Below are 24,678 nucleotides of genomic sequence, written 5' to 3' on the forward strand. Positions count from 1 at the left end.
TGCTTTTACTTTCTTAATGAATTAAATATAGCAATCTGTAGGGTGAAGGGATATTGAAGGTTGAGGATAAGAAAATATGAATGTATTTAATTCATAAACAGGTGGGATTGATAAAACTTAACAGATCAGACATAGAAAAATGTGACAGGAAGGAGATAAGGATAGATTTCTGGTTTAGTAACTGAGTGGATGGTGGAGGTGTCTTCCATTCAAATAAGGCAGGCTTGCAGGGAGGGCAGGTCTAGGAGGAGAGAGGGGAAATTCTGTGTCTATGAGACCTCCAAGTGGACAGGAGAGTCTGAAGCTTGGAAGAAAAAACCCGAACTAGAGAAGGAGATCTGGGAGTCATCACCATATAGACAGTGGGAAGCAGAGAGGTTCTTGTGCTTGCTGTTTTCTCTGAGAAGTAAAGGGATTGATGGTTTGAGATCAGAGAAAGTTTGAGATAGATTCTGGGGAAGAATGAGAAAATTGAAAAGGAAATAGGGGACCATCAGGTAACTTTGGAGGCCCAGGTCAAGGTGGAGCACATATGCTGAGAGTGGTCCTGACCCACCACGCAGAGACCTCACCCACGCTTCTGGAGCTACAGCCACCAGAAGCCAGTGACCTCCCTACTGCCCAGGGCTCCACCTCACTGCCCAGCTGTGCGCCCTGACCTTTCATACGACACCCTTTCCCCCTTGCTTACCTGGTTAGCTGACCTTTTACATGACACTCTTTTCTCCTTACTTAACTGGTTAACTACTACTCACTCATTTTTCTCTATTCAGATCAGGGCAAAACCCGCCAAAAAACCTTTAACTGCTCCCCCCAGCCCCTGCCAATCAGGGCTGAGGGTGTCTTCTCTGAATCCAAATAGCCCTCGAGGTACCTTATCACAGGATGAACCATACTGTATCGTCATCACTGATATACTTTATCTGCCTCTCCTACTGGACTGAAAAAACTTGAGGGAAGAAACCTTTCACCCTTATAACGACCACTACTTAGTAGGTGTTCAATATATGTGTGTGAAATGAAGATAGGAAAAGAATTGAGGTCCACAACTACACGCGATTCTATAGCTTATGTCACAGGCAAGAAAGGAAAGTGTTAGTTGCTCAGTCATGTTCGACTTTTGCAACTCCATGGACTATAGTCCACTAGGCTCCTCTGCCCATGGAATTCACCAGGCAAGAATACTGGAGTGGGTAGCCGTGCCCTTCTCCAGGGGATCTTCCCAACCCAGGGATGGAACCCGGGTCTTCCACATTGCAGGCAGATTCTTTATCATCTGAGCCACTAGGGAAGCCTCATGTCACAGGCAGCTGCCATGGAAATCAAGCCACAAAATAGGGTATATCCTTTTGGTCTCAACATTATACCCTTTTCCTTTCAAGAAGAGACCTTAATACACCTATAGGAAAGAAATACCCTTACCTTATGTTAAAGTCCATTAACCCTTGTTCCTGCCTTCCCCAAACCAAACAGCAGGAGGCATTGTGTAAAGGCGTTTTATTTTAAAAATCCAGACATCTTACTTGTACAAATCAATCACTCTCCATTTCCAAGTCCCATCATCTGTGCTTCAGAGCAGAGCATGTGGTATTTTTCTGGGCTTAAGGTATAAACTGATATGGTGTTCAAGAACTTGTCCAGTGGACAGAGCCCGTCAGGGCAACCTTTTGGCACTTGCTCCTGTGGAAGAGACGTAACTCAGCAGGGGCACTGGGGACCCTGTCTGGCTGTTTTCAGCTGTGTCCAGAGTTCTGAAAGGCTTTGACCCAATCAGATGTGTACGTACACATGTAACAGCCAAGAAACCCCCATTAATCAGTCAGCTTCCAGATTAAAAGCACTATGCCCTGCTCATGAAAGTCACTCAATAACTGCTGGTTGAACTGACTGGAAGACACATTGATGTTATACCCCTGGGAAGGCTGAAGGTCTAACCTTAGGGAGTGTTCAGCCTCTGCCCTGGACAGCAACCTGCTGAAGTGGCCAAGGAACCAGAGGTGCTGATACTACACATCACCTCCCAAAGACCTCATCATTAATTTTCAAAACAGGCCTCACAGTCAGGAGTTACATCCTGGGAGAGACGCTCAGGAGAAGAGAAGGGTGGTCCTGTTGTTAGAAGGGTTCTGTGGCAGAACTGGGACATGGTTCCAGCCCCAGCCTGCCACTACGGACCCAGTTCTGCCTTATCCCTGGGCCACAGCCATGAGAGGATCCAGAGAGCTCGTGTACCAGTGGAGACTCCCTGGGCCCAAGCAGGTGACTTGGTGCTAAACCAGGTGGGCCGGGTGGCCCAGCCGCCTCCCAACCATACCCCAGGGGTCTTACCTTCCCTCGGTAATAGAGCTGCACAAACCACTCCTTAGACTCCCGGTGCTGGTAGAGTTCCATGGTTAGGTCCACAGCAAATGGGGGCCATTTGTGGTCAAAAATTCCCAGGGTCATTAAGAGAGGCATGAGAGTCACATCGTGAGCTGCATAGAGGTACAGCTTCCTGCAAGCAGAGAACAGTTCTCCATAGTTCTTCACCGCAGGACTCTGGAGGCCAGGACATCGCCTGCCTCCTTTAAGTGAGGAAACCAGGTGACATCTAGAAATCAGTTGAGCCTGGTATAAATCTCCTTTGAGGGACTTTCCTGGTAGTCCAGTGGTTAAGAATCTACCTTGCAGTGCAGGGGACATGGGTTCGATCCCTGGTCCAGGAACTAAGATCTCACATGCTGTGGAGCAACTAAGCTTATGTGCCACAACTATTGGACCCTGCATGCTGCAATGAAGACCGGCACAACCAAATAAATAAATGTGAGGGAAAAACCCCCAAAACTCCTTTGGCGTAGATGGGCTTCCCTGGTGACTCAAACAGTGAAAAATCTGCCTGCAATGCAGGAGACCCAGGTTAGATCCCTGGGTTGGGAAGTTTCCTCTGGAGAAGGGAATGGCTACTCACTCCAGTATTCTTGCCTGGAGAATTCCATGGACAGAGGAACCTGGTGGGATACAGTCCATGGGGTCGCAAAGTGTTTTCTCCAATATCAGGGGACTTAGAAACCACCTGGGAGTCTTGTTAAAAGGCAGACTCTGATTCAGTGGGTCAGGCTGCGGTGGAGAATCAAACAATCTCAGGTGATGGTGAAGTTGTTTATCTGCAGACCACACTTCGTTTACCAAGGGCCTTGGACACACATTCCAAATCCATGGTCCCTAACCTGGAGTTCCAGGCACCCCAAAAGTGGCTATGGAGGTTCACAAGCCACTTCCAACATTTTTAAATGACCAGTAGAATCCCTATATTCCAATATACTCAGTGAAGGTGTTTAAACAATCTATTAAGCAACTATCATTGTTTGGGGCTATTTTAATACCAAATCAGTTCAGTTCAGTTCTGTTGCTCAGTCGTGTTCGACTCTTTGCGACCCATGGACTGCAGCACACCAGGCCTCCCTGTCCATCCTCCCGGAGTTGTGATGTCCTAATTACTTACTCCATTGGATGCATGTTCAATTCGTTTTAAAAAATGGAAAAATTTATTTAGGGTTCTTTTCTACTAAAATGAAAATTTCAAAACATGGTAGGACAGACATGTCAGGAAGAAAGGTAGAAATGTCGTGAATGTCTCTGGGACACATGGTCTCGAACATCTACTTTCAGTTACCGACGGCCTGGTTCTCACCCTCCCAGAGCCTGGGTTCCCTCCCTGTAGCCAGAGCCCCACCGCCACCACCCTCCTCAGTCACGCCAAGCCAAGCTGCTCAGCCAAGTACCTGGTCTTGCTGGGAGGAGTGGCAGGGTCCACGACTTTCAGCAGGTTGCTCTCCAGGATGTGCAGGAATGGGCCAACTGCCATCTGAAGGCCCTCCCTGTGGTGAGTAAACAGTACTGAAGTACCCAGTGGGCACTGGGCACACAAGGGATGCAGGCTGCTTCTGCCCCCGGAACCTCATGAGCCCAGTCAGAGAGCTGAGAAAAGACAAGGGATGCAAGGAGGACAGAGACAGGCAGTAAGGGCGGAAACAGCACCGCCTTAAGTCCGAGGGCTCTCTGCGCGCCGAGACTGTAAACAGCAGCAGTGCACAGACCTGGTATGAACATGGCTGAGATGGGAGGGGTGAGGGGATGGCAACCAGGATAAGCAATAAAGAACTAGGCCCAAACTGGGAAGGACAGGGTGTACTGAATTCCAGGAACTCCAGAAGGCCCTTAGAAGAGCCATCTGAAGGGAAATCGCCTACACTACACTTCCTGTGTGCCAGCTCCCCTTCTTTGGCATTGAGACCACAAGGACTTTTCTTAATTTATTCGATTTAACAAGCTCAGCACTAGTGCTCTTGGGGTGGCACTGTGGCTCCACCACTTTCATTCTCAGGATGGTCCCCTCATGATCACAGGTGGTTACCTCAACTCAAAGCATATTTGAGAAGCAACAAACAAAGCAGGACCATGGGGGCTAGTAAGCAGCAGAAAGGCTTAGTTTGGGTGACTCTCTCTTTTTATCCAAGAGAAGAAAAATCTTTCCCAGAATTCTCAGAACCCAATCACTAACAAAAAAAGTTGCCATGACTGGCTTAGACCAATCCTTATTCATGGTGACTGGCCACTTTTACAAATCAAGCAAAGTTGAAACAATAGCTGAGGAGTGGGCAACCAATCAGAGAAGGCAATGGCACCCCACTCCAGTACTCTTGCCTGGAAAATCCCATGGATGGAGAAGCCTTGTGGGCTGCAGTCCATGAGGTCGCTGGGAGTCGGGCACAACTGAGCAACTTCACTTTCAATTTTCACTTTCACGCATTGGAGAAGGTAATGGCAGCCCACTCCAGTGTTCTTGCCTGGAGAATCCCAGGGACAGAGGAGCCTAGTGGGCTGCCATCCATGGGGTCACACTGAGTCTGACATGATTGAAGTGACTTAGCAGCAGCAGCAGCAGCAGACAACCAATACTATAAGCAGCATATACTTTCCAAAGAATTCGTGCAGGCCAAGGCAAGTTGGATGGCATTGTGAAACTAGAACCATTTGTTCCTGAAGAAACATCAGTTTTAAGAAACCAGGGCTAATGGAAAAGAAAGTGGATTGGACTCAGATCTTGTTTAAAATGCAGGAGAAAGCAAACAATAGCTGTGGGCCAATTCCAACTCAGCCGCTCGTTTTTGTAAATAGTTCCACTGGAACACAGTTGTGCCCATTTGTTTGTGTATCATCTATGGCTGCTTTCATGCTACACGGGCTGAGATGAACAGACACAACAGATAATGCACGGCCTGCAAAGCCTAATATATTTATTAGATATGTGTGTATGGACTTCCCTGGTGGTACAGTGGACAAGAATCCACCTGCCAAGGCAGGGGACATGAGCTGAATACCTAGTCCAGGAAGATTCCACATGCCGCAGAGCAGCTAAGCCTGTTTGTCACAACTACTGAGCCCTGGTGGCAATTACTGAAGCCCGTGCACCTAGAGCCCGTGCTCTGCAACAAGAAAAGCCACCGCAGTGAGCAGCCCGTGCACCACAACTAGAGAGCAGCCCCTGCTGCAACTAGAGAAAGCCTGAGCACACAGCAGTGGACACGCAGCACGGCCAAAAAAATATATGGAAGTATGTGCTGGTGGAGGGGAAGGCAGCGAGCGACGATTTAGGAACAGTGGGGCCACTTCAGGAAAAGATGAGGGAAGGTGGTCGGTCACAGGAGTGGCAGCGAGCTGAGAGGGTATGGCTGGAACCTTCCAGAAGCCTGAGGCAAGTGCAAAATGGATGCACTGATTGGGAGAAAAGCAGGCAGAGGCTCCTACTCTTATGCAAGATTAAGCAAATTCTTGAAATGTTAGCGGCTTTTTCCTCCCACTTCTCTTCCTCAGGACTTCCCCTCTATACTCCCCTCTCTTACCAAGTCACCTATTCGGAGTACAAGCTGAATGCTCTGAACCAACCATTAAAAGGTGTTTTTTTATATTTGGGAAGAGAGATATCCTTCATTCTGATAGTCAGGAAATAGGCCTTCTAAAAGAGAGCCCTAAATACCAGTAAAACAGAGAAAACACAGGATTGGTGGTCAGAAGATCTGGGTTCAAGTCCTGCCTCCACCTCTTTCTAGCTGAGCCTAGGCAAGGTGGCCCACATCTCTCAGGCCCAGTTTCTCCATCTTTAAAGCCAGGACTTGGACTTGTCAGGGATAATGACACCAACCTTATGGCAAGAACAGGAAAATGATTTGTAAACTGTAACGTGATGTATAAAATGAGCAATAATTATTCTTCCTTCAGCATCCCCTGGGTACCTTTCCTTAAAGCAAAGGAAAAAGTCGGTGATTAAGAGAAACTCAATCAAGGGACTTCCCTGCTGGTCCAGTGGCTAAGAGTCCATGCTCCCTTATGCAGGGGGCCCAGGTTTGATCCCTGGTCAGGGAACTAGATCCCACATGCTGCCACTAAGACCTGGTGTGGCCAAATAAATATATAAAAATAAAATAAATACTTTAAAAAGAGAGAGAGAAACTTGGTTGAGTGGCAGCTCCCAGTTTTGTGTAACAGTGAATGAAAACATTACGTCACCAGTCCCCGCTCCAGAAATGGAAGGACCCAGGGCCGAGTCTATTGAGAAGGCCAGCAGAAGGGGGTGATTTCAGCCTCTGCACACAGAGATGCCAGCTGACAGGTGTGAGCCGGCCTGACGAGTCCCCTTCCCCACACTCTGGGAGGCCTGACCAAGCGTGACTGTATGCCGGCAGCTGAAGAGGCCCCCCTCACCTGTCTTCCCACTGCAGGATGTACAAGGCTGTGTCCACAGCTCTCTGCTCAATCATCCATGCAAACCTCTTCAGCGTGGGGCAGCTCGGGAGGCTGTGCACCTGAAAGGGCCACGGGTACAGTTTTAGAAAGAAATACTCATCCAATGAGCCTGGCGGCGGACCCGCTTCCATGGAGTCCAAGGGGATTGTCTTCTCTCAGAAAAAGACTGGCTCAAAGCTCTATGTCCCCAAGGCCTGTCGGAAGCTATTCCTCCAGATCTGAAGGCCCAGAGAAAAATAGTTTTTTCCTCTCTTTCTGATGCTCATCTACTCCAAAGTAAAAAAAAATTTGTGTTCTTTTAAGCTAAATAAATCAATAAATAAAATACAAGGCAAGGAATTCATAAATTTTTACTCGGCCTTAATCATCCCCAAAATGATTTCTAAAAAGTATGCCATATAAATACTTTATCAACTCTTTTTTTTTTATAACCTTAAACGTATTTTACACATAAGCATAAGGTACATTTCTGCCTTCAAGGCACACTGTCATCTTCACAAGAGAAGGAAGGAGGATCCAGGCTGCACAGTCTTTGGGTGTCTGACTTCTGAATCTGGAGCAGCATTTCCCATTGTGTGGCCTTCAGTATTTATTAGGAAAAAAAAAGATTCTAGGGCTAAACAAGCTTGAGAAAAACAGAATTAAAGATTAACCAGTTTTCTTTACCACAGTGCTCTCGGGTTCTCTAATAGGCTGACATGCATATAGACTCTCCAAAAAGTGATACAATAAAGAGGCATTCCAAACTTTTAGACCACAATCCCTCCCTACTCACCACCCACCCCAGCCCTGCCTGCCCACATTATACACACTTGCATCATGGGTATTCTAGTGAATATGCTTCAAGGAACTCTGGTCAAGAGTTAAAATGTCTACACTCCTAATCTGGTGAGGAGTCCACCCTACCCCCCAGTTCCCAGGTCCATTCTGCCAGCAAGTTCTTTCACAGCTGCCTCCAAGCCAGGAGGCCTCCACCCGCTTCTAACTCAGGAGCCAGCCCACCAAGCCTTGCCCAGGCTCCCCCCACCCTCCCAGAGCCCGAGGACAGCCAGCCCACCTGCTCAGCAGCCATGTTGTCCAGCAGGACGAGGAAGTCCACTTCATCACTACTGGCAATGCCCATCCCTTCCTTCACTTTCTTCAAATCCTCTGAGATTCCTGGCTGCAAAGAAGCAGCCTGCCTCCGGCCTCTGCAGAAAAAAATTAAAAAGTTATTCCTTATATTTCTTTATACTGTATGGTTATTAAGTTTACAAAGTATATCTCATTCATCATTTAGGATCTTATTTACCTTTCAACAACTCATTGGGGTTAGCTAGTATAATTGTCATTTTAAAGATAGGTAAACTCTACAAAATCCAAAATCACTGCAGATGGTGATTGCAACCATGAAATTAAAAGACGCTTACTCCTTGGAAGGAAAGTTATGACCAACCTAGACAGCATATTGAAAAGCAGATACATTACTTTGTCAACAAAGGTCCGTCTAGTCAAGGTTATGGTTTTTCCAGTGGTCATGTATGGATGTAAGAGTTGGACTATAAAGAAAACTGAGCGCCAAAGAACTGATGCTTTTGAACTGTGGTGTTGGAGAAGACTCTTGAGAGTCCCTTGGACTGCAAGGAGAGCCAACCAGTCCATCCTAAAGGAGATCAGTTCTAGGTGTTCATTGGTAGGACTGATGTTGAAGCTGAAACTCCAATACTTTGGACACCTGATGCAAAGAGCTGACTCATTTGAAAAGACTCCAATGCTGGGAAAGATTGAGGGCAGGAGAAGGGGGTGACAGAGGATGAGATGGTTGGTATCACCAACTCAATGGACATGGGTTTGGGTGAACTCCGGGAATTGGTGATGGACAGGGAGGCCTGGCATGCTGCGGTGCATGGGGTCGCAAAGAGTCGGACACGACTGAGTGACTGAACTGAGCTGAAACTCTACTAGGCCAACTGACTTAGTACATACCAGGGCTAGAATAATGGATTTTCCAAATCCCATTCTAGCATTCCCTTCTATTATACCCAAAACAATGCAAGCATGGCCAGGTCTGCTTGAAAACACATCTACTTCTTCTGGGGAACACACTCTACATATTGTAAGTGCAATCCCAAAATACCTGAAACCTGAAATAGTGCCATCAGCTCCAAACCAATCTATCCTACACAGCAGCACGTTGGTAAGAGAAGGGGAATCTGTGTCTTCTTTGGCGTGCCCATCTAGATTTGCAGTTAATGACTGGCTTACTCATCTTTTCCATAAGTTTCTTCAGTTACCCCATCTGAGAGCCCAGGACTGAAGACAAAGGACAACGCTTGGTAAATGGTGAAGCCCCACGCGTGGCTGTATACACCATCTCTCAGCCCAGCGTGTGGGTCTCCCTGATGTCCTGTACCTTCACCATGAGCCTGTCCTGTGAGCAACAGCTGCCTCCCGTCCTAGATAGCTGATGTCAGACCCAAGTAATGCCATCTCTCCCACCCATTATCCACTGGCACAGCCAGTCTGCTGGCAAAGGTGGTACAATGCTGCCTGTACCCCCACCCTGAGGAACAAGAATCAGAGGCAGTTACCTGGTTCTTTTCCGCAGGTTCCAGCAGTATTGGTAGTTGGGGTACAAGACTTCTGAGCTTGCTTCGTCAGTGTGGATGACGATGGGTCCTGGAAGGAAGGTGGGAAGCACAGGCGGGAAGAGGCTTCAGTTTGTTCTTCCCAGCAGCTCCATCCCCTTCTTCTTCTCTTTGTATACACAGATGGAGCTGCCCCCAGAGGCCGGCCATCATCCAGGTTACTCCTTAAGGACAGTGAATGCCTTCAATATGCCCTGGCTTTGCCAACAGGAGCTCCCCTGGGGTCTGAGAAAGCACACAGCAGCCCAGTTCTGTCGAGCACAACCTCTCCTGCTGGGCTACCTATATCCTGGAGAAGGCACAGACCTGATCAGACTGGCACATCCATGCTCAGTCATGACCCTTTGCAACCCTACGTACTGTAGCCTGCCAGGCTTCTCTGTCCATGGGATCTTCTAGGCAACAATACTGGAGTGGGTAGCTATTTCCTACTCCAGGCACATCTATGATGCATTCCAAAAAAAATGCCTGCCTCAAGATACTACCAGCACTCAGAGATTCTAACAAATGGGCCATCCCTTACTTTAGCAGAACAAGGTGATTTTCTTGCTTTGCAAAGTCCAATCCTATAGGCCAATATGGGCTTTCCAGGTGGCACTTGTGGTAAAGAACCTTCCTGCCAATGCAGGAGAAGTAAGATGCGGGTTCAATCTCTGGGTTGGGAAGATCCCCTGGAGGAGGGCATGGCAACCCACTCCAGTAATCTTGCCTGGAAAATCTCATGGACAGAGGACCCTGGCGGGCTACAGTTCATACAGTCACAAAGAGTCGGACACGACTGAAGCAACTTAGCATGCATGCATACACCAGTATGGTGACTTATGAAACAATCTGAGAAAGGTGCCCACAGGGTCACAAATCCTCTGAGACCCCATGGCCTTGCCCAAAAGAAAAGCCAGGCTTCTAGATGCACTAGCAGGAACCAAAGATTAGACTACAAACAGTGTTTCTTACACACCTCGCAGCAGCTTGCTCCTGCTCAGAGTTGACAGGTACCCTTGTCTCCTGTCAATGCCCAAGGGAGGTGCTTTAACACCTTTCCATGCTTTGCTCTGCACCAGCGTCCTGTTCTACACAGCTCAAGCCTTTTCTTCTCTGATGGCAGAGGAGCTTTATGGAATTCACTGAGGTCAATCTGTGGAATGATTACTATATTATGTGGTCAGTTACTCGGTTGTATCCAACTCTTTGAGGCCCCATGGACTATAGCCCACCAAGCCCTCGGCCCATGGAATTTTCCAGGCATGAATACTGAGCATGATGCCATTTCCTACTCCAGGTGATCTTCCCAACCGAGGTATCAAATCTACATCTCTTGCGTCTCCTGCATTGGCAGGCACATTCTTTAGTGCCACCTGGGAAGCCTTCAGGTGAATCCAAACCCCAAGACCTACCATTCCCAAACAAATTGCTGATAGTCAAAACCTCAGGATTAAAGAGCAGCCTACTGTGACTTGAGCAGAATACCAGAAGTCACATACTTGGCTGGTCTGGACAGAAGGAAATCAGACTGTGTCATGAGTTTAGCCCTGAATCTACAACCAGCCAGCAGGATGACTTTGGGAAGTCACTTCTCTTCTTTGGGGCTCACATGTAAATTGAAGGGGTGAGACTAGTATCAGCAATTTCCAACTGTTTCTAAAGCAGTGGGAGCTTTTTTCTCCCACTATGAAATAAGGTAATAAAAGAAAAGGGGTTGAGGGCTTCAAGGTAGGGGTCTGAAGCACAGCGTACTTGCATGCCCCATCCCACTCCTTTTCTGTAGTTCCCGACCCCTCTGAAGAATCCTGGAGTTCTGCAGGACACATTGTAAAACAGACCTCATGATCAGAGGCCCTCTCCAGATACCCAAGTCTTCTGAGAAGCAAGATGGCACAAGAGTGAAAAGTATGGACTGGGAAACCAGACTGCCAGAATTTGAATCCCAGCTCCTCCATATACTAGCTTTGTGTACCTCAGACAGTCCATTATCCTCTGCCTTAGTTCTCTTATCTGTAAAACAGAGATGCTACCTACTTCACAGGGTCATCACAAGAATTAAGTCAGTATCAGCAAAGCTCTTAGAACCATGTTTGATGTATAGCAAGTCCTTTAAATATGAGAATAATAGTAACTATGATTTAAGCCTCTGATTAACACATGGTAATTCCTACCTGGCACCTGCCATGACTGTCTGGATAACAGAGCTTCAGTTTATGATAAATAAGGTATACTTCAGCTGGCACTCAGATATGTGTTGAAGGAATGAATGACCAAATGATACAGAACAACACCCTCCAGCCCTTCCCCACCAGCCTGATTCTCTGGAGCTTCCTCAAAACCTTCTTGGACTTCGCTAGGATTTTACTCTTGAAACAATATCCCAAAGTTGAACCACTCCCACCAATGTTAGCACCTTGCGGGGTTCTTTGGTCTATCCAAATCCCATGATACTGGCTAAGGCAAGGAAGTAGTCAGGACACAAGTCAAGCTGGAGTGTGAGGCTGTCTGAGTCCAGCGCAGGGAGCGGCTACCAGGCGGCCACACCAGCAGCTGGTGATGATGCCACTTCCTTCCTTGCAAGAAATCTGGGGCAGCCTGAGTCTGAGGCCCGCCTGTAGACCAGGCTGCTACCAAAAAACACCCTTTCTACATTACTTTTACTTTAGGTGGTTCTGGGGACAGGACATTTGCCTTTTAGAAGCTGGGCAAGTGAACAGTTTTCAGAAGGCCATGCACCATAGACTATTCCTAAGCTCAGGGGCTCCCAAAAGGTAAGGAGCAGGCCACCCTGTGTGCTCTGTTACTCAGGCTGTTTGTGTTCAGCCAATGTCAGCCAGAATTAGCAGCCATACCCAAACCAGCTAGGGGCAAGGCCAGTCTCCTTTGGTCTGGAGGTTCTGTACCTTACACATTTTTTAAAAGCCTGATGGAAATTTTACCTCGATTTGAGATACTGCTAAAGAAGCTAAATAAAGTAACAAGAACTTTGCCTTATGGCATCATTTGAGTATTTTAATATTGGCAAGGTCATGATGATCTGAAACTCAGACCAGTAATTAAGTGTAAATTTGAATCTATTACAAATGACAAAATGCAGCTTCACCGGATAGTCAAAAGCCCTCAAATACAGGGAAAATAATAAACGTAGTCCTCGAGGGTGGAAAGTTGCAGAACCCACTAATGTGATCATTCACTGGCTGAATATGTCAAAACCCAAACTCGACAGACCTCCTTAACTGGGAGAGGCCATATGGGACACTGTTACCACCACCTGGGTTATGCTGTGGATTATCACCAAGACCAGGGCCGTGGCAGCAGACCCGGGTCCCAGTGAAGAGTTCCTCTTACTCTCTTTCCTTTCCAGCAGTGTCTCAACTAAACAAAAAGCCCCAAGTATTGTTTGAAAAACTCTGGCTGCAGCTACCTTATGCAGCTTGTGTAGACACTTGAGAGAAAAAGCCAGGAGCCAGGGGTGCATCGGAGCAGCTGACATGTTGGTGTAGGGGTGAGGTCAGGCTGGCAGGTGCAGCAGCAGGCCAGACAGGGAGGGGCCCGCCACACAGCTGGTACACCAGAGGCCCCAGGAGCAGGAGGAGAGAGACCCAGGTGGGACAGACATCAAGAAAGAGAGAGCAGGGCTTTGGAAGCAAGATGAAAAGGCACCTCAGGGACAGGGGCTGACTTGTAGACCCTGAACTCGAACCTTCTTTTTGACGCTGGAAAAGTCCAGCCAGCAAACAGCGGGTAGACTCCAGGTTCCGATAGATGTTAGTGGAACGGATGCTGGAAACAAAACAAAAACATAGAGAAACTCATAGAAGGAAGATTTACATGTGCACACTACCTTATTCCACAGAGCACTCACAGGCTTTCTAAACTACTACTACAGCGTTAGTCACTCAGTCGTGCCTGATTCTTTGCGACCCAATGGACTATAGCTTGCCAGGCTCCTCTGTCCATAGAATTCTCCAGGCCAGAATACTGGACTGGGTATCCATTCCCTTTTCCAGGGGATCTTCCCAACCCAGGGATGGAACCTGGGTCTCCTGCACGGCAGGCAGATTCTTTACCATCTGAGCCACCAGGGAAGCCCCAAAAGGGAGCTACAGGGCTGGGAAATACCCTTTCTCTCTCTGTGGGATGGCTGCCCAAGGGACCTGAGGGCCAGTGAACATGACCTCCAGGGACCACTTGTTCTCTGAATCCTATCATATTAGGGTAACTGTCCCCAGACGGCCTAGGAGGTTCTAGCAAGGGAACGCAGCTTCTTGTATACCCTTGATGGAAGAATGATTCTCCTCTCTCAGGGAAGGTCGTCCTCTTTGACCAAGCACGCAGCATCAGGAGGGATACACGCAGAGCAGTGAGAGAGGAAGGGGACACCAGCCTAGCCAGCCAGATGAGCCAAATCAACCCTGGCAATCAATGGGGCGACAGGCTGCAGCCAGATCACCCTCACATGTCCCACCTAGACTACCTCGGATGAGAGTGGGAACCACACAGAGGGTTAGGACAGGTTTTCTCACACTCAAGACCTGACACTGGGTGCTATATTCCTTTCTCAAGTGACTCACAAGACCTCCAGTGGGTTGAAGGTTGGCGAAAGAAAGGGGATGTCTTCCACATAGTTCTTCCTCAGCCTCTCCCCGAGGGCAAACATCTGCTCCATGCCCACCTTGGTCAGCTGTCCAGCAAACATGCCCCCCTGAGGCGTGGGAGGGGAGAGAAGAATGGAGAAATCTCACAGCCTGCTAAAGAACCTCAGCCCAGGGCAGACCATCACAGCTCTGCAAGGCGCTTCAGGGAGCAGGAAAGCATCGCTCACCTTCAGCGTGGTCTCATGATACTGAGAGTCGAAAGGAGAGTGTGGTTTCGGGCCACCAGCGAGATTGGTGACTGTGTATTCAAGCTGAGTTTGGGGTGGGACCTCTAATAGCTGGGACTTCCACTCTACCTGCTGTGAGCACAAAAAAACAACACATTGCTTAAAAAGGTTCTAGAAACTTAAGAGTGTTAACATCTGGCAGCACATAGCTAGAATCACACTGATGCTAGACAAGCAACCTTCCCAAGAAGGATGGGAAGAAGGAAAGAAACTTCCACTCCAGCTCCAATTAAGGGAAGAAATGACTGCAATTTATTATTCCAGGTGTCCTCGGCCCAAGTCCTGTGATTGCCACACTAGTACTCACTGCTGAGGGTCTATTCTGGCACCAAGCCCAGACTGAAGTAAAGGGGAGAAGTGGCCAGAGGGCCTGGCACCTAATACTTGGTGAATGAATGAATGAACAAATGAATGAATATAATCCAATCTCAGTGACCATATACTTGTAAGAATGTTTAAGGAATCAACCTGCAGGGTTTTGTGGCCCCTTGTTAAAGACTCTATTTAATGCCCCTTGAACTACTATATATATCTCTTCCTTTCATCCAATTTCTCAAACAAGTAGCTGCCCTCTAAGAAACCTTCACTTTTTACCATCTTCCTTTACTCCCCGTAATCTGGCTCCTGCCCCAGCTGTATTGGTTTTCAAAACATAACAAGTAGCTATAGGCCTCCTAGCTCCAACAGCCCATAAAATTCTTACACTCATTGAGTTGGATGTGATGACTCAATTTTAAAAACAAGTCTTTCCTTCTAATTCCATATGCCAGCTCCTCTTCCCAATTTATTATGACTCTCAAGGCTACCCCAATTCTAATCCCTAAAACTCAAACCTGACTCTTCCCATTGCTCCCCCATTTCCACCCCAAACCCTGTGGATCACTGGCTAGAAAAAAAATGTCACTTCCACTGGTCCTTCTTTTATCTTATTATTAGAGTATAAATCCTTATTGTTGTTGTTTGTAGTCGCTCTGTCATGTGCGACTCTTTTGCAACCCCATGGACTATAGCTTGTCAGGCTCTTTTGTCCATAGGATTTCCTAGGCAAGAATACTGAAGTGGGTTGTCATTTTCTTCTCCAGGGGATCTTTCTGACCCAAGGATTGAACCCATCTTTCCTGCATTGGAACTACTGAGCCACCAGGGGAGCTTCATAAAACCTTATTACTAATACATGAAAAGATGCTCAACATTGCTCATTATTAGAGAAATGCAAATAAAAACTACAGTGAAGTATCACTTCATACCAGTCAGAATGGCCATCATAAAAAAAAAAATCTACAAACAGTAAATGCTGGGGAGGATGTGGAGAAAACAGAACCCTCCTGTACTGCTGGGGAATGTAAACTGATACAGCCATTATAGAAAACAGTACGGAGATTCCTTAAAAAACCAGGAATAAATCTACCATGTGACCTAGCAATCCCACTAGTGGGCATATACCCCGAGAAAACCACAATTCTAAAAGATACATGTACCTCAATATTTACAATAGCCATTGGAAAGAGCAGCAATATTTACAACAGCCAGGACATGTAAACAACCTCGATGTCCATCAACAGATGAATGGATAAAGAAGTTGTGGTACATTTATACAATGGAATATTACTCAGCCATAAAAAGGTCTGGAGTTTCTCTAGCTGAAGCAGGAGTGGGAACTCAGAGCCCCAGTCACTCAGCATCCCTTTAGCCCACAGGCTCTACAGAATGGTTTGAAGGCTATCAGATAGATCACAACTGAATTGGAAAGACTCAACACAGAAAAAGCCAATTTCAAGATGTCTGTACTAGAGCCAGCGAGCGCCTAAGGGCTCATCTAAGGCAGTCAGAACAGAAGGGAATTCAACAGAACAGAATTCAAGACATTGCGTCAATCCTGGCAAGTAAGTAGATAAAAGCTTTTTTTTTTTTTTTTTTTTTTGGAGGCTATATTGGTAGGTGAACAAGAAAGAATAAAGAAAAAAATTACTTTGATTTGGAGTCCAGGTGCATGAGGTGGTAAGGGGTGAGGAGGTACTTCTTGACTAAAACTGAGGCCAAGACAGAAGAACAGCTAACAAACTGAGTTCAATTTTGTACAGTTTAAGTTTGGGATATCTCCTCTGCGTTTCCAGCATTCCCAGCATATTCCCATAACTGGAGTCCGTTTTGTCTCTCTTCTTCATCACACTGTAAACTCTTTTCTTTTTTATAGCTGAGACTGAATTATCCACCCATGTAAGTCCAGTGTCTGAGCACAGGTCCTGACGCCAGGTCCATAAGGCCTGCTCAGCCACACTAAAAAGTCTTCTCCGGTTGGGTGTACCCACCAAGAGAGGACCTCTGGTTCTCCTAGGAGATGACTCCTGAGGGCTAGGTCACATCAAGACTAAAATACCCATTTTCAGACTCTCAAGAATGGATGATACATCAGTTCCACACACAGTGTCCATCCCACATACACACTGTCGTTCTTGCTCCTGTTTTTCCGTCCAGAGTCAGTAGCAAAGAGTAACTTTATAATTTTATTTATTTATACTCCATTTTCAAGAACTAACTTGAAGTAGGTGGTAGCAATACCTAAAATATAGCAAGGTAACCAATTTATTTATTTATTTTTTGGCTGCACCACGAAGCTTGTGGGATCTTAGTTCCCTGACCAGGGATTGAACCTGTGCCCTTAGTGGTGAAAGCATGGAATCCTAACCTCTGGACCAACAGGGAATTCCCAAGATAACCAATTCAAAGTCGAAAAGAAAGACAAAAAAAGTAACCAAAAATGGATAAAGCGATAAAGTTTCTCAAAAAATATTAATACATGCTGTGAAGATCTATATACTTACTGTAGGTGGGCCAAAAGATTCAGCACTAAGCTTTCTGGCTTTTACGTAAAAGGAGAAACCTGATCAGCTAGACAAGCTTAAAGATAAAAGCAAGCCAACTGTTCAGGAGAAGCACACCATTTCTCAAGTGAACAGACAAATTCCTCCCAAGGGTCCTCATAAAGAGGATAGAGTAATATAATGAACATCTTTTCAGTAGTCACAGCAATGAGTTTTGTGGGATTGTTTCTTATTGTTCCCTCGACACAGAATGATAGCATCTCACCAAAGCACATTTCCATGAAGACAATACTATACAGGGATCAATATGTTACATTCCAGGTAAAAGGAAAAAAAAAAATCTACATAAAAGTAAACAAAAACTTCCAGGTATAGTTTTCAGAATAAACTAATGATTTGAAAGCTTGCACACTCCACACTACTACAGCTGGAAAAATTTTTTAAAGTTACTGATGCCTGAGCCCCACATGGGTTAATCACATCCAAATCTCCCAGGGATGGGGCCTCAGTTTTTTTAATGCTACTCAGTCTAGATAATTATAAAGCTTCACCAGAGAAGCTTTTATCATGACTAGATGCTCTGAGTCAATTAAATCAGAATCTCTGGGAGAGAGACCTGGGCTTCAGTATTTTTTAAAGTTCCCCAGTTGAATCCAATGTCCCAAGGTTAAGAACCACCACTGCACAGGAATTAATGGACTGACTGGCACATCCTTTATGTAATGCTTCCTGAAAACCACTTATCTTAGCTGAGCTTTGAATAAGTGTTAATCTACAATGATACTGACATCATCTTTCCCAGCCCACCTGACATTATTCTTCCCGGCTCATTTACACTATAGAATAAACATGGACTCTAATGTCTTCATATGAAGAAGGCAATATCAACCCACTCCAGTACTCTTGCCTGGAAACTCCCATGGACACAGGAGTCTGGTAGGCTGCAGTCCATAGGTCTCGAAGAGTCAGACATGACTCAGTGACTTCACTTTCACTTTTCACTTTCATGCATTGGAGAAGGAAATGGCAACCCACTCCAGCGTTCTTGCCTGGAGAATCCCAGGGACGGAGGAGCCTGGTAGGCTGCCGTCTATGGGGTCACACAGAGTCGGACATGACTGAAGTGACTTAGCAGCAATGTCTTCATGAACTGTGGAGTTTGAACGCATTGGACTTTATTTTCTAAAAACTGGAGTCTTCCTGGGTTGGGGGCTATCTTGCCATGAAACAGAGAGAAGCTGACAAAATTCCAAAAGTAGGGTCAAAATTATCTTTGGAAAGCATACTTGGATCTAATCTAACAATCAGAAAAAATGACCAATCAAGTTTCAGAGTTTTATTTCCAGAGCACAGATACAATACTTTTAGGAAGACAGGTTAATTCATCAGTCATTCAATCATTAAAAAAAAAGCTCAATAAAACATCTAGTTTTAAACAATGATATTTTCTAAGGATTTGTGAGATAATGAATGCATTGATTTGTCATGTGTTTATCTATAAACCAGTCAGAAGTCTGGAAACATCTACCAAAGGCAATTTTAGTTTTAGAACAGCTGTTAAATAGTCCTTCCTGACTCTAATTAATAGCAGAACCAGGAAGACTAGAAAATCCCATTAACGACCTCTATCAAACTAGAGCTTGGAAAAAAAATCCTGATAGCCAGAAACAAGTCACAGGAGGCTGATGACACCCACTCATAGCCTAAATTGAACAAAGGTTGGTTATACCCCTTGCTTTTATGCTTTATACAAAATAACTAAAGGCGTTCAGTGCATCTACATAAAATCTGAAAATGTGAACAGGCCTGAGTGGTAATGTGCCTTGCTGCTGCTGCTGCTAAGTCACTTCAGTTGTGCCTGACTCTGTGCAACCCCATAGATGGCAGCCCACCAGGCTTCCCCATCCCTGGGATTCTCCAGGCAAGAACACTGGAGTGCGTTGCCATTTCCTTCTCCAATGCATGAAAGTGAAAAGTGAAAGTGAAGTCGCTCGGTCATGCCCGACTCTTAGCAACCCCATGGACTGGAGCCCACCAGGCTCCTCCGTCCATGAGATCTTCCAGGCAAGAGTACTGGAGTGGGGTGCCAATTGCAAAATGAGACCAAGGATTCAAATGCACCATATATTGTGGCTACAAAAATAGAAGATGAATGAAGCCGGTATTCTGCCCCTTCCAACATAAAGGCAGAGATACCCATCACACACCCACTGGCTCAGGAGAAAGCCCTAAAAGAATCTAAATCTTTTTCCGGTTACTTAAGGGAACACATATACTGTCTGAAAGAGGTCCAGGCCTACACATTCAGACTTTTATTCGTGGGCTCCAAAATCACTGCAGATGGTGACTGCAGCCATGAAATCAAAAGACGCTTCCTCCTTGTAAGAAAAGCTATGACCAACCTAGCTGCTGCTGCTGCTAAGTCACTTCAGTCGTGTCCGACTCTGTGCGACCCCACAGACAGCAGCTCACCAGGCTCCCCTGTCTCTGGGATTCTGCAGGCAAGAATACTGGAGTGGGTTGCCATTGCCTTCTCTGACCAACCTAGCTAGATAGCATATTAAAAAGCAGAGACATTACTTTGCCACAAAGGTCCGTCTAGTCAAAGCTATGGGTTTTCCCAATAGTCATGTATGAATGTGAGAGTTGGACCATAAAGAAGGTTGAGTACCAAAGAACTGATGCTTTTCAACTGTGGTGTTGGAGAAGACTCTGCAGAGTACCTTGGACTGCAAGGAGATCAAACCAGTCAATCCTAAAGGAAATCAATCCTGAATATTCACTGGAAGGACTCATACTGAAGCTCCAATACTTTGGCCACCTGATGCAAAGAGCCAACTCATTAGAAAAGACACTGATGTTGGGAAAGTTTGAAAGCAAGAGGAGAAGGGGATGACAGAGGATAAGAACGTTGGATGGCATTACCGACTCAATGGACATGAGTCTGAGCAAGCTCTAGGAGATAGTGAAGGACAGACAGGGAAGCCTCGCATGCTGCAGTCCATGGGGTCGCAAAGAGCTGGACACAACTGAGCGACTGAACAACAATTCTGTACCAAGAATAAATGGAGAAGAAAGGGGAGTACATAAGAGATGGGCTATGTACAAAACTAGAAGGAAAATTTAGTGACCTAATATAAAAAGGCAAAGTAAGAGACTGAGAAAAGATCCAAATATTCGAATAAGGAAAGAAAGAGAAGGAAAGGAGTGAAGTTCAGGTTCCAGATAGAATGTGGAATAGCCATCTAGAAAGGCTAACTAGAAACTTGATAACAGAATTTAAGTGCCTACAAAGATTTATTATGTGGGAAATGCTTTGAGGTTTGATTTCACGTGTGGCAAGCTTTAAAAACTGGGTTTTCAGTTGTACACCGTGAGTTGTAGAACCCTGAGGACTTCTTAAAAGCAACTGTCATGAGTATGCCTAATATCAATTTGGACATCCTGCTGAACCTGCTCCAACATCAACCTGGAGAACCAACAATGCAAAAGCATCCCACAGGCAAGTTTGCCACCTGGATGCCTGGGAATTCCAGGTTGCCTATTTATCTTCATTAGGAAGACAATTCTTTAATCACAGGCCTGTCTGCTATGAAAGGCCAGAGATCTTTACTGGGTCTTCCCAAGAATCAAATCCAGAAAGGGTAATCATCTTCAAAACCAGCTATTTGTTCTTTAATCGTAATTATCCTGAGCAAAACCAGGGGGATTTTAAGACTGGTCAATTAATTTTGTTTTTTCCTGCCTCAGATCCCTTCTACAGTAAGTTTAGGATGCCAGAATGAAAAAGGAGAGCCCCAAGATACAGCACTTGTTGCCCAAAAAATCTTCAGGATCTCAAATGGTCTCCAGCAAACCTGGAGAGAAAGTTGAGGTAAAATCTGTTCCCAAAAGTCGCTAAGTCACTCCAACTCTTTTACAATCCCATGGACTATAGCCTGCCAGGCTCCTCTGTCAATGGGATTTTCCAGGCAAGAATACTGGAGTGGGTTGCCATTTCCTTCTGCCCGGATCTTTCCCACCCAGGGAATTGAATCCCTGTCTCCTGCATTGGCAGGAGCCACCATTGAGCCACCGGGGAGGTCCCTTCCCAAAGGCATTATTAACCTCTTATCCACTGTGATCCTAATCAGGTTGGTTCCTGTCACAAAGGTCCCTGCAACTCTTTGACAACCATTAAAATGGTCACACAGAACTACATTACACCCTTGTACTCAAGTTCCCACAAATATTCACTAGAAATACAGAGTTTCAGGCTCCCACATCTACTGAATCCGCATTTTAACAAGATCCCTAGGCAATTTATACGCACCTAGGGAAGCACACTACTTACTACTAGCTGGGCTACATCACAGCCATGGGAAGTTTCCGGGCTGTCCCACAATCCGGGTGTCCGAGGGGGCTGGTGAGGGGGGGGTGGGGGTACATGATAAGCACCTTTGTTCACACTGTTTTCCCTTCGTCAGGACCCAGTCCGAATTCCCGCTCAGTGAGAGTTAAATTCCAAAGGTGGTGTGCGTTGGGGCAAAGACCCTGGCCCGCACCTAGCTGGCCACACAGTTCTCGCTCCCCAACCGTGCCGGTCTCTCTCACCTGGTCCTCCTGAGGGAGCGGCTTGAGAGGGCTCCGCGCCCCGTGTCGAAACACGACTTGCACCATTTTCAACTCCAACAGGCTTCGGTCGACAGAATTCTGCTGGTCCGCACCCCCAGGCTCGGCCAGGGCCACCCGCCGCTGGTGGAGGCAGTAGGTTAGCGAGGTCAGGACGCCCACGGGGGCCCACATGCGCAGCTTGAAGACCCGGGAGATCATGGTGGAAACCCCTCGTCTGCCCTTCGGGGTGAGCGTGCGGAAAGCGAATACAAGTCCCCCGCGCGCGACGGGGCTCAGCAGCCTCCCCTAAGTTCCCAGGAACCGGAGGGTGCACACATCCAGCCGCCCAGGCTGCGACGGCTACGACTCCCAGCTTTGAAGGGGACCCAGATTGGGCGCAGCGAAGACTTCCCGGGAGTTTTAACCCGGGTCGGTGTTGGCCGCTCCTGCAGCAGACTGGGCGGGGATACCCGGAGCCGGGAGCTCAGCTCCTGATCTTTCGTCCTCTAGGGAACATTAAACTTATATTTCAGGTTCGGCCTCCAGCACTCTTGGCGGGACAGAAACACGCCCTGACTTCCTCCGTAGCAGTGGCTCCATTAACAAAGACCGCTGAACTCCACTTTTTTATAAGCAAGCTGCCGGCCACTTTCTCATCTACCCAGGGACTTGCCCCAAGTGGACCCATGCAAAGGAGCACGGGAAAACGAGTCCCGTGGTGACGCCTGTCCGGGGACTGTAAGTTTCGAGAACTACAACTCCCACAAGGCTGCGCGCCGTGGGCCCTAGCTGGAGGTATTACCCCGCCCTCCACAGTGGGCCTAGCCTGGTAGGCTAGCAGGTTGTAAGTCTCCGGGGCAGGGCGGCCAATGTGTGGGAATGAATTGGCGAGCTTGCCAGGCTAATTGGGTAGGAGACATGAAGAAAGGGGTAGATAGAATTGAGTGATGTAGATCATCTATTTGGAGTCTAGGGAGCACAGAGGACTTCCTTGAAGTTGAAGTTACTGAGTTAAGAGCCAAGACACCACTTACTGAATGATTACTCTTGGCTACACGGGGAGTGGGGGCTTTATATTTAATCATTTGATATCCCACTTCTATGTTTAAAGAGGTTTAGATCATTGCAAACGTATAGAAGTTCAAGCCCATTGATGCATTACTTGTATCCAGAATATTTCTTGTGGAAAAATCCAGGCCTTGTCTGTAGATGTCCCAGTGATGTAAGCACCTTGCTAGCCTAAACCAGCTGCTGGTTTGGTTTCTCATGAATATACCGCGGCTCCAAACTTCTGTTCCAGGTCTTTGCAACAGGACACATCTGTGTCCTCAAGGCAAAGGTCAAGTTGTGAAGAGAGTCTGAGTATATCAACATTAAAAAAAAAAAAATTCAACTGAGTAAATTTGAAGATTTAATTGTCTTTATTCAACTATGCATGAATTGGGCAGCACCCCATCTAGCAACTAGAAGGATGCTGGATAGGGTTGTACAAAATGGAAGGTTTTTCATAGGGTGGAGCAAGAAAGTATTAACAAAAGAAAAGATGGTAGTAATAAAAGAAAAAAAGGATTCCCCTAGTGGGAAGAGGGAGGAGAAGGGAACTGGCAAGGGTTTTATCATGCAGATTGCCTCTTCTGCGGCTGGAGATGGGGGAGTTGATGGAGAGGGACCCTGTGACAGCTTAATTTACTGGTGCTTAACCAGAAAATTCCAGACTGGTCCATTAACATTACATTTCTAGGGGAGGTTAAAACTGCAATTTGACAGAGATACTAAATCTAGGTTTGGTACCATGGACTTTAGTACAAGTGATGCTGAGCAAGGCCTTGTTGGATCCTGGGCCTGGAGGCCTTTTTGTCCGTCATTCCTTGTAGGCAAGACTCCAGCCTCCATGACCTTCTCTGAGTTCCAAAGGGCAGAACAGTTACTAATCAAAGGAGAAAGAGTAATGAAACCACCTGAGCAAGATTAAAGGGACCAGTTGTTGTTGTTCAGTCGCTAAGTCATGTCTGACTCTTTGCAACCCTGTGAACTACAGCACTGCCAGGTTTCCCTGTCCTTCACCATCTTCCAGAGTTTCCTCAAATTCGTGTCTATTGAATCAGTGATGCCATCCAATCGTCTCACCCACTGTTGCCCCCTTTTCCTCCTGACCTCAATCTTTCCCAGCATCAGGGTCTTTTCCAATGAGTCTTCACATCAGGTGGCCAAAGTATAGGAATTTCAGCATCAGTCCTTCCAATGAATACTCAGGGTTGATTTCCTTTAGGATTGGCTGGTTTGATCTCCTTACTGTCCTAAGGACAGGATTAGGAGATGAGCCACCTGAGACCCTGCACACACCCTAATCTTGTCAGCAATCCCACACTTTTGAAACTTTAAAGAAGAAAGAATGAAGACTGTTACTGCCTTATCACATATCCTGCCTGACTATATAATCTCTCCCTACTCACCAGGGAGGGTGGCACAGTTCTTGAGGTACTAGCCTATTGTGTTCCCCCTTTGCCCAGCAAAATAATAAAGCCACACTTTCCTTCTCCTCCTTAACTGTCTCTGTATTTGTCTGGTATTGGTACACAGAGAGCCAAGATTTTGGCAACACAAACGATGCCATTTGGGGCTTGTAGTTTTCTTTTTAACAACATCCAACCAGTTCTTTTACAATTCTGAATTCTATCATTGTGTCAAACTTGGTCAGATGTAAAGGCAACATACTTATGGAGTATGGCTCCTGACCTGAGTCTAAACTTCTACATCAGGCTAGAAAATTCTGAATGTCCTACCCTTGGGAGGGGTCATTTTGGAACACTGCATGTTGTCACAGTTTTCTCCCTGGCCTAGCCCATGGACTCACTTCTTAGAGTCTTATTGTGTGTTCTGATATTATTAAAAACTGAAAGCTGTTTTTCTAGGCTAAGTAAGGTATCAGCAGCACTAGACAATACTGCTTTGAAACTGAGTGATGAAATGTAACCTCAGTGGGGAA

The 24,678-nt window shown here is 46.4% G+C and overlaps 1 protein-coding gene across 1 annotated transcript; it reads right to left on the reverse strand.

Moving 5' to 3' along the window:
- Positions 1-1,482: 1,482 nt before the first annotated feature.
- Positions 1,483-22,391, reverse strand: ACP6 (acid phosphatase 6, lysophosphatidic). Its single transcript, XM_005898501.3, has 10 exons — positions 21,693-22,391; positions 14,218-14,349; positions 13,967-14,097; positions 13,096-13,175; positions 9,354-9,441; positions 7,841-7,973; positions 6,742-6,842; positions 3,762-3,857; positions 2,329-2,494; positions 1,483-1,680 (listed from the first exon to the last, which is right to left on the reverse strand). The coding sequence occupies exons 1-10, from the start codon at positions 21,909-21,911 to the stop codon at positions 1,537-1,539; spliced, it is 1,290 nt and encodes a 429-aa protein (XP_005898563.1). The 5' UTR covers positions 21,912-22,391; the 3' UTR covers positions 1,483-1,536.
- Between the last annotated feature and the right edge of the window lie 2,287 nt (positions 22,392-24,678).

This window comes from Bos mutus, chromosome 3 (assembly GCF_027580195.1).
Source record: "Bos mutus isolate GX-2022 chromosome 3, NWIPB_WYAK_1.1, whole genome shotgun sequence".
NCBI lineage: Eukaryota > Metazoa > Chordata > Mammalia > Artiodactyla > Bovidae > Bos > Bos mutus.

What these genes read in the sequence shown, in the direction of transcription:
- ACP6 (XM_005898501.3), bottom strand. Translation starts at nt 21,911, where the DNA reads ATGATCTCCCGGGTCTTCAAGCTGCGCATGTGGGCCCCCGTGGGCGTC. An exon ending in TTTCCAGCGTCAAAAAGAAG is followed by an intron (nt 9,442 to 13,095) that starts GTTCGAGTTCAG and finishes CCTTCCTTCCAG; the next exon opens with GACCCATCGTCATCCACACT. An exon ending in ATCCTGCAGTGGGAAGACAG is followed by an intron (nt 3,858 to 6,741) that starts GTGAGGGGGGCC and finishes TACTCACCACAG; the next exon opens with GGAGGGCCTTCAGATGGCAG.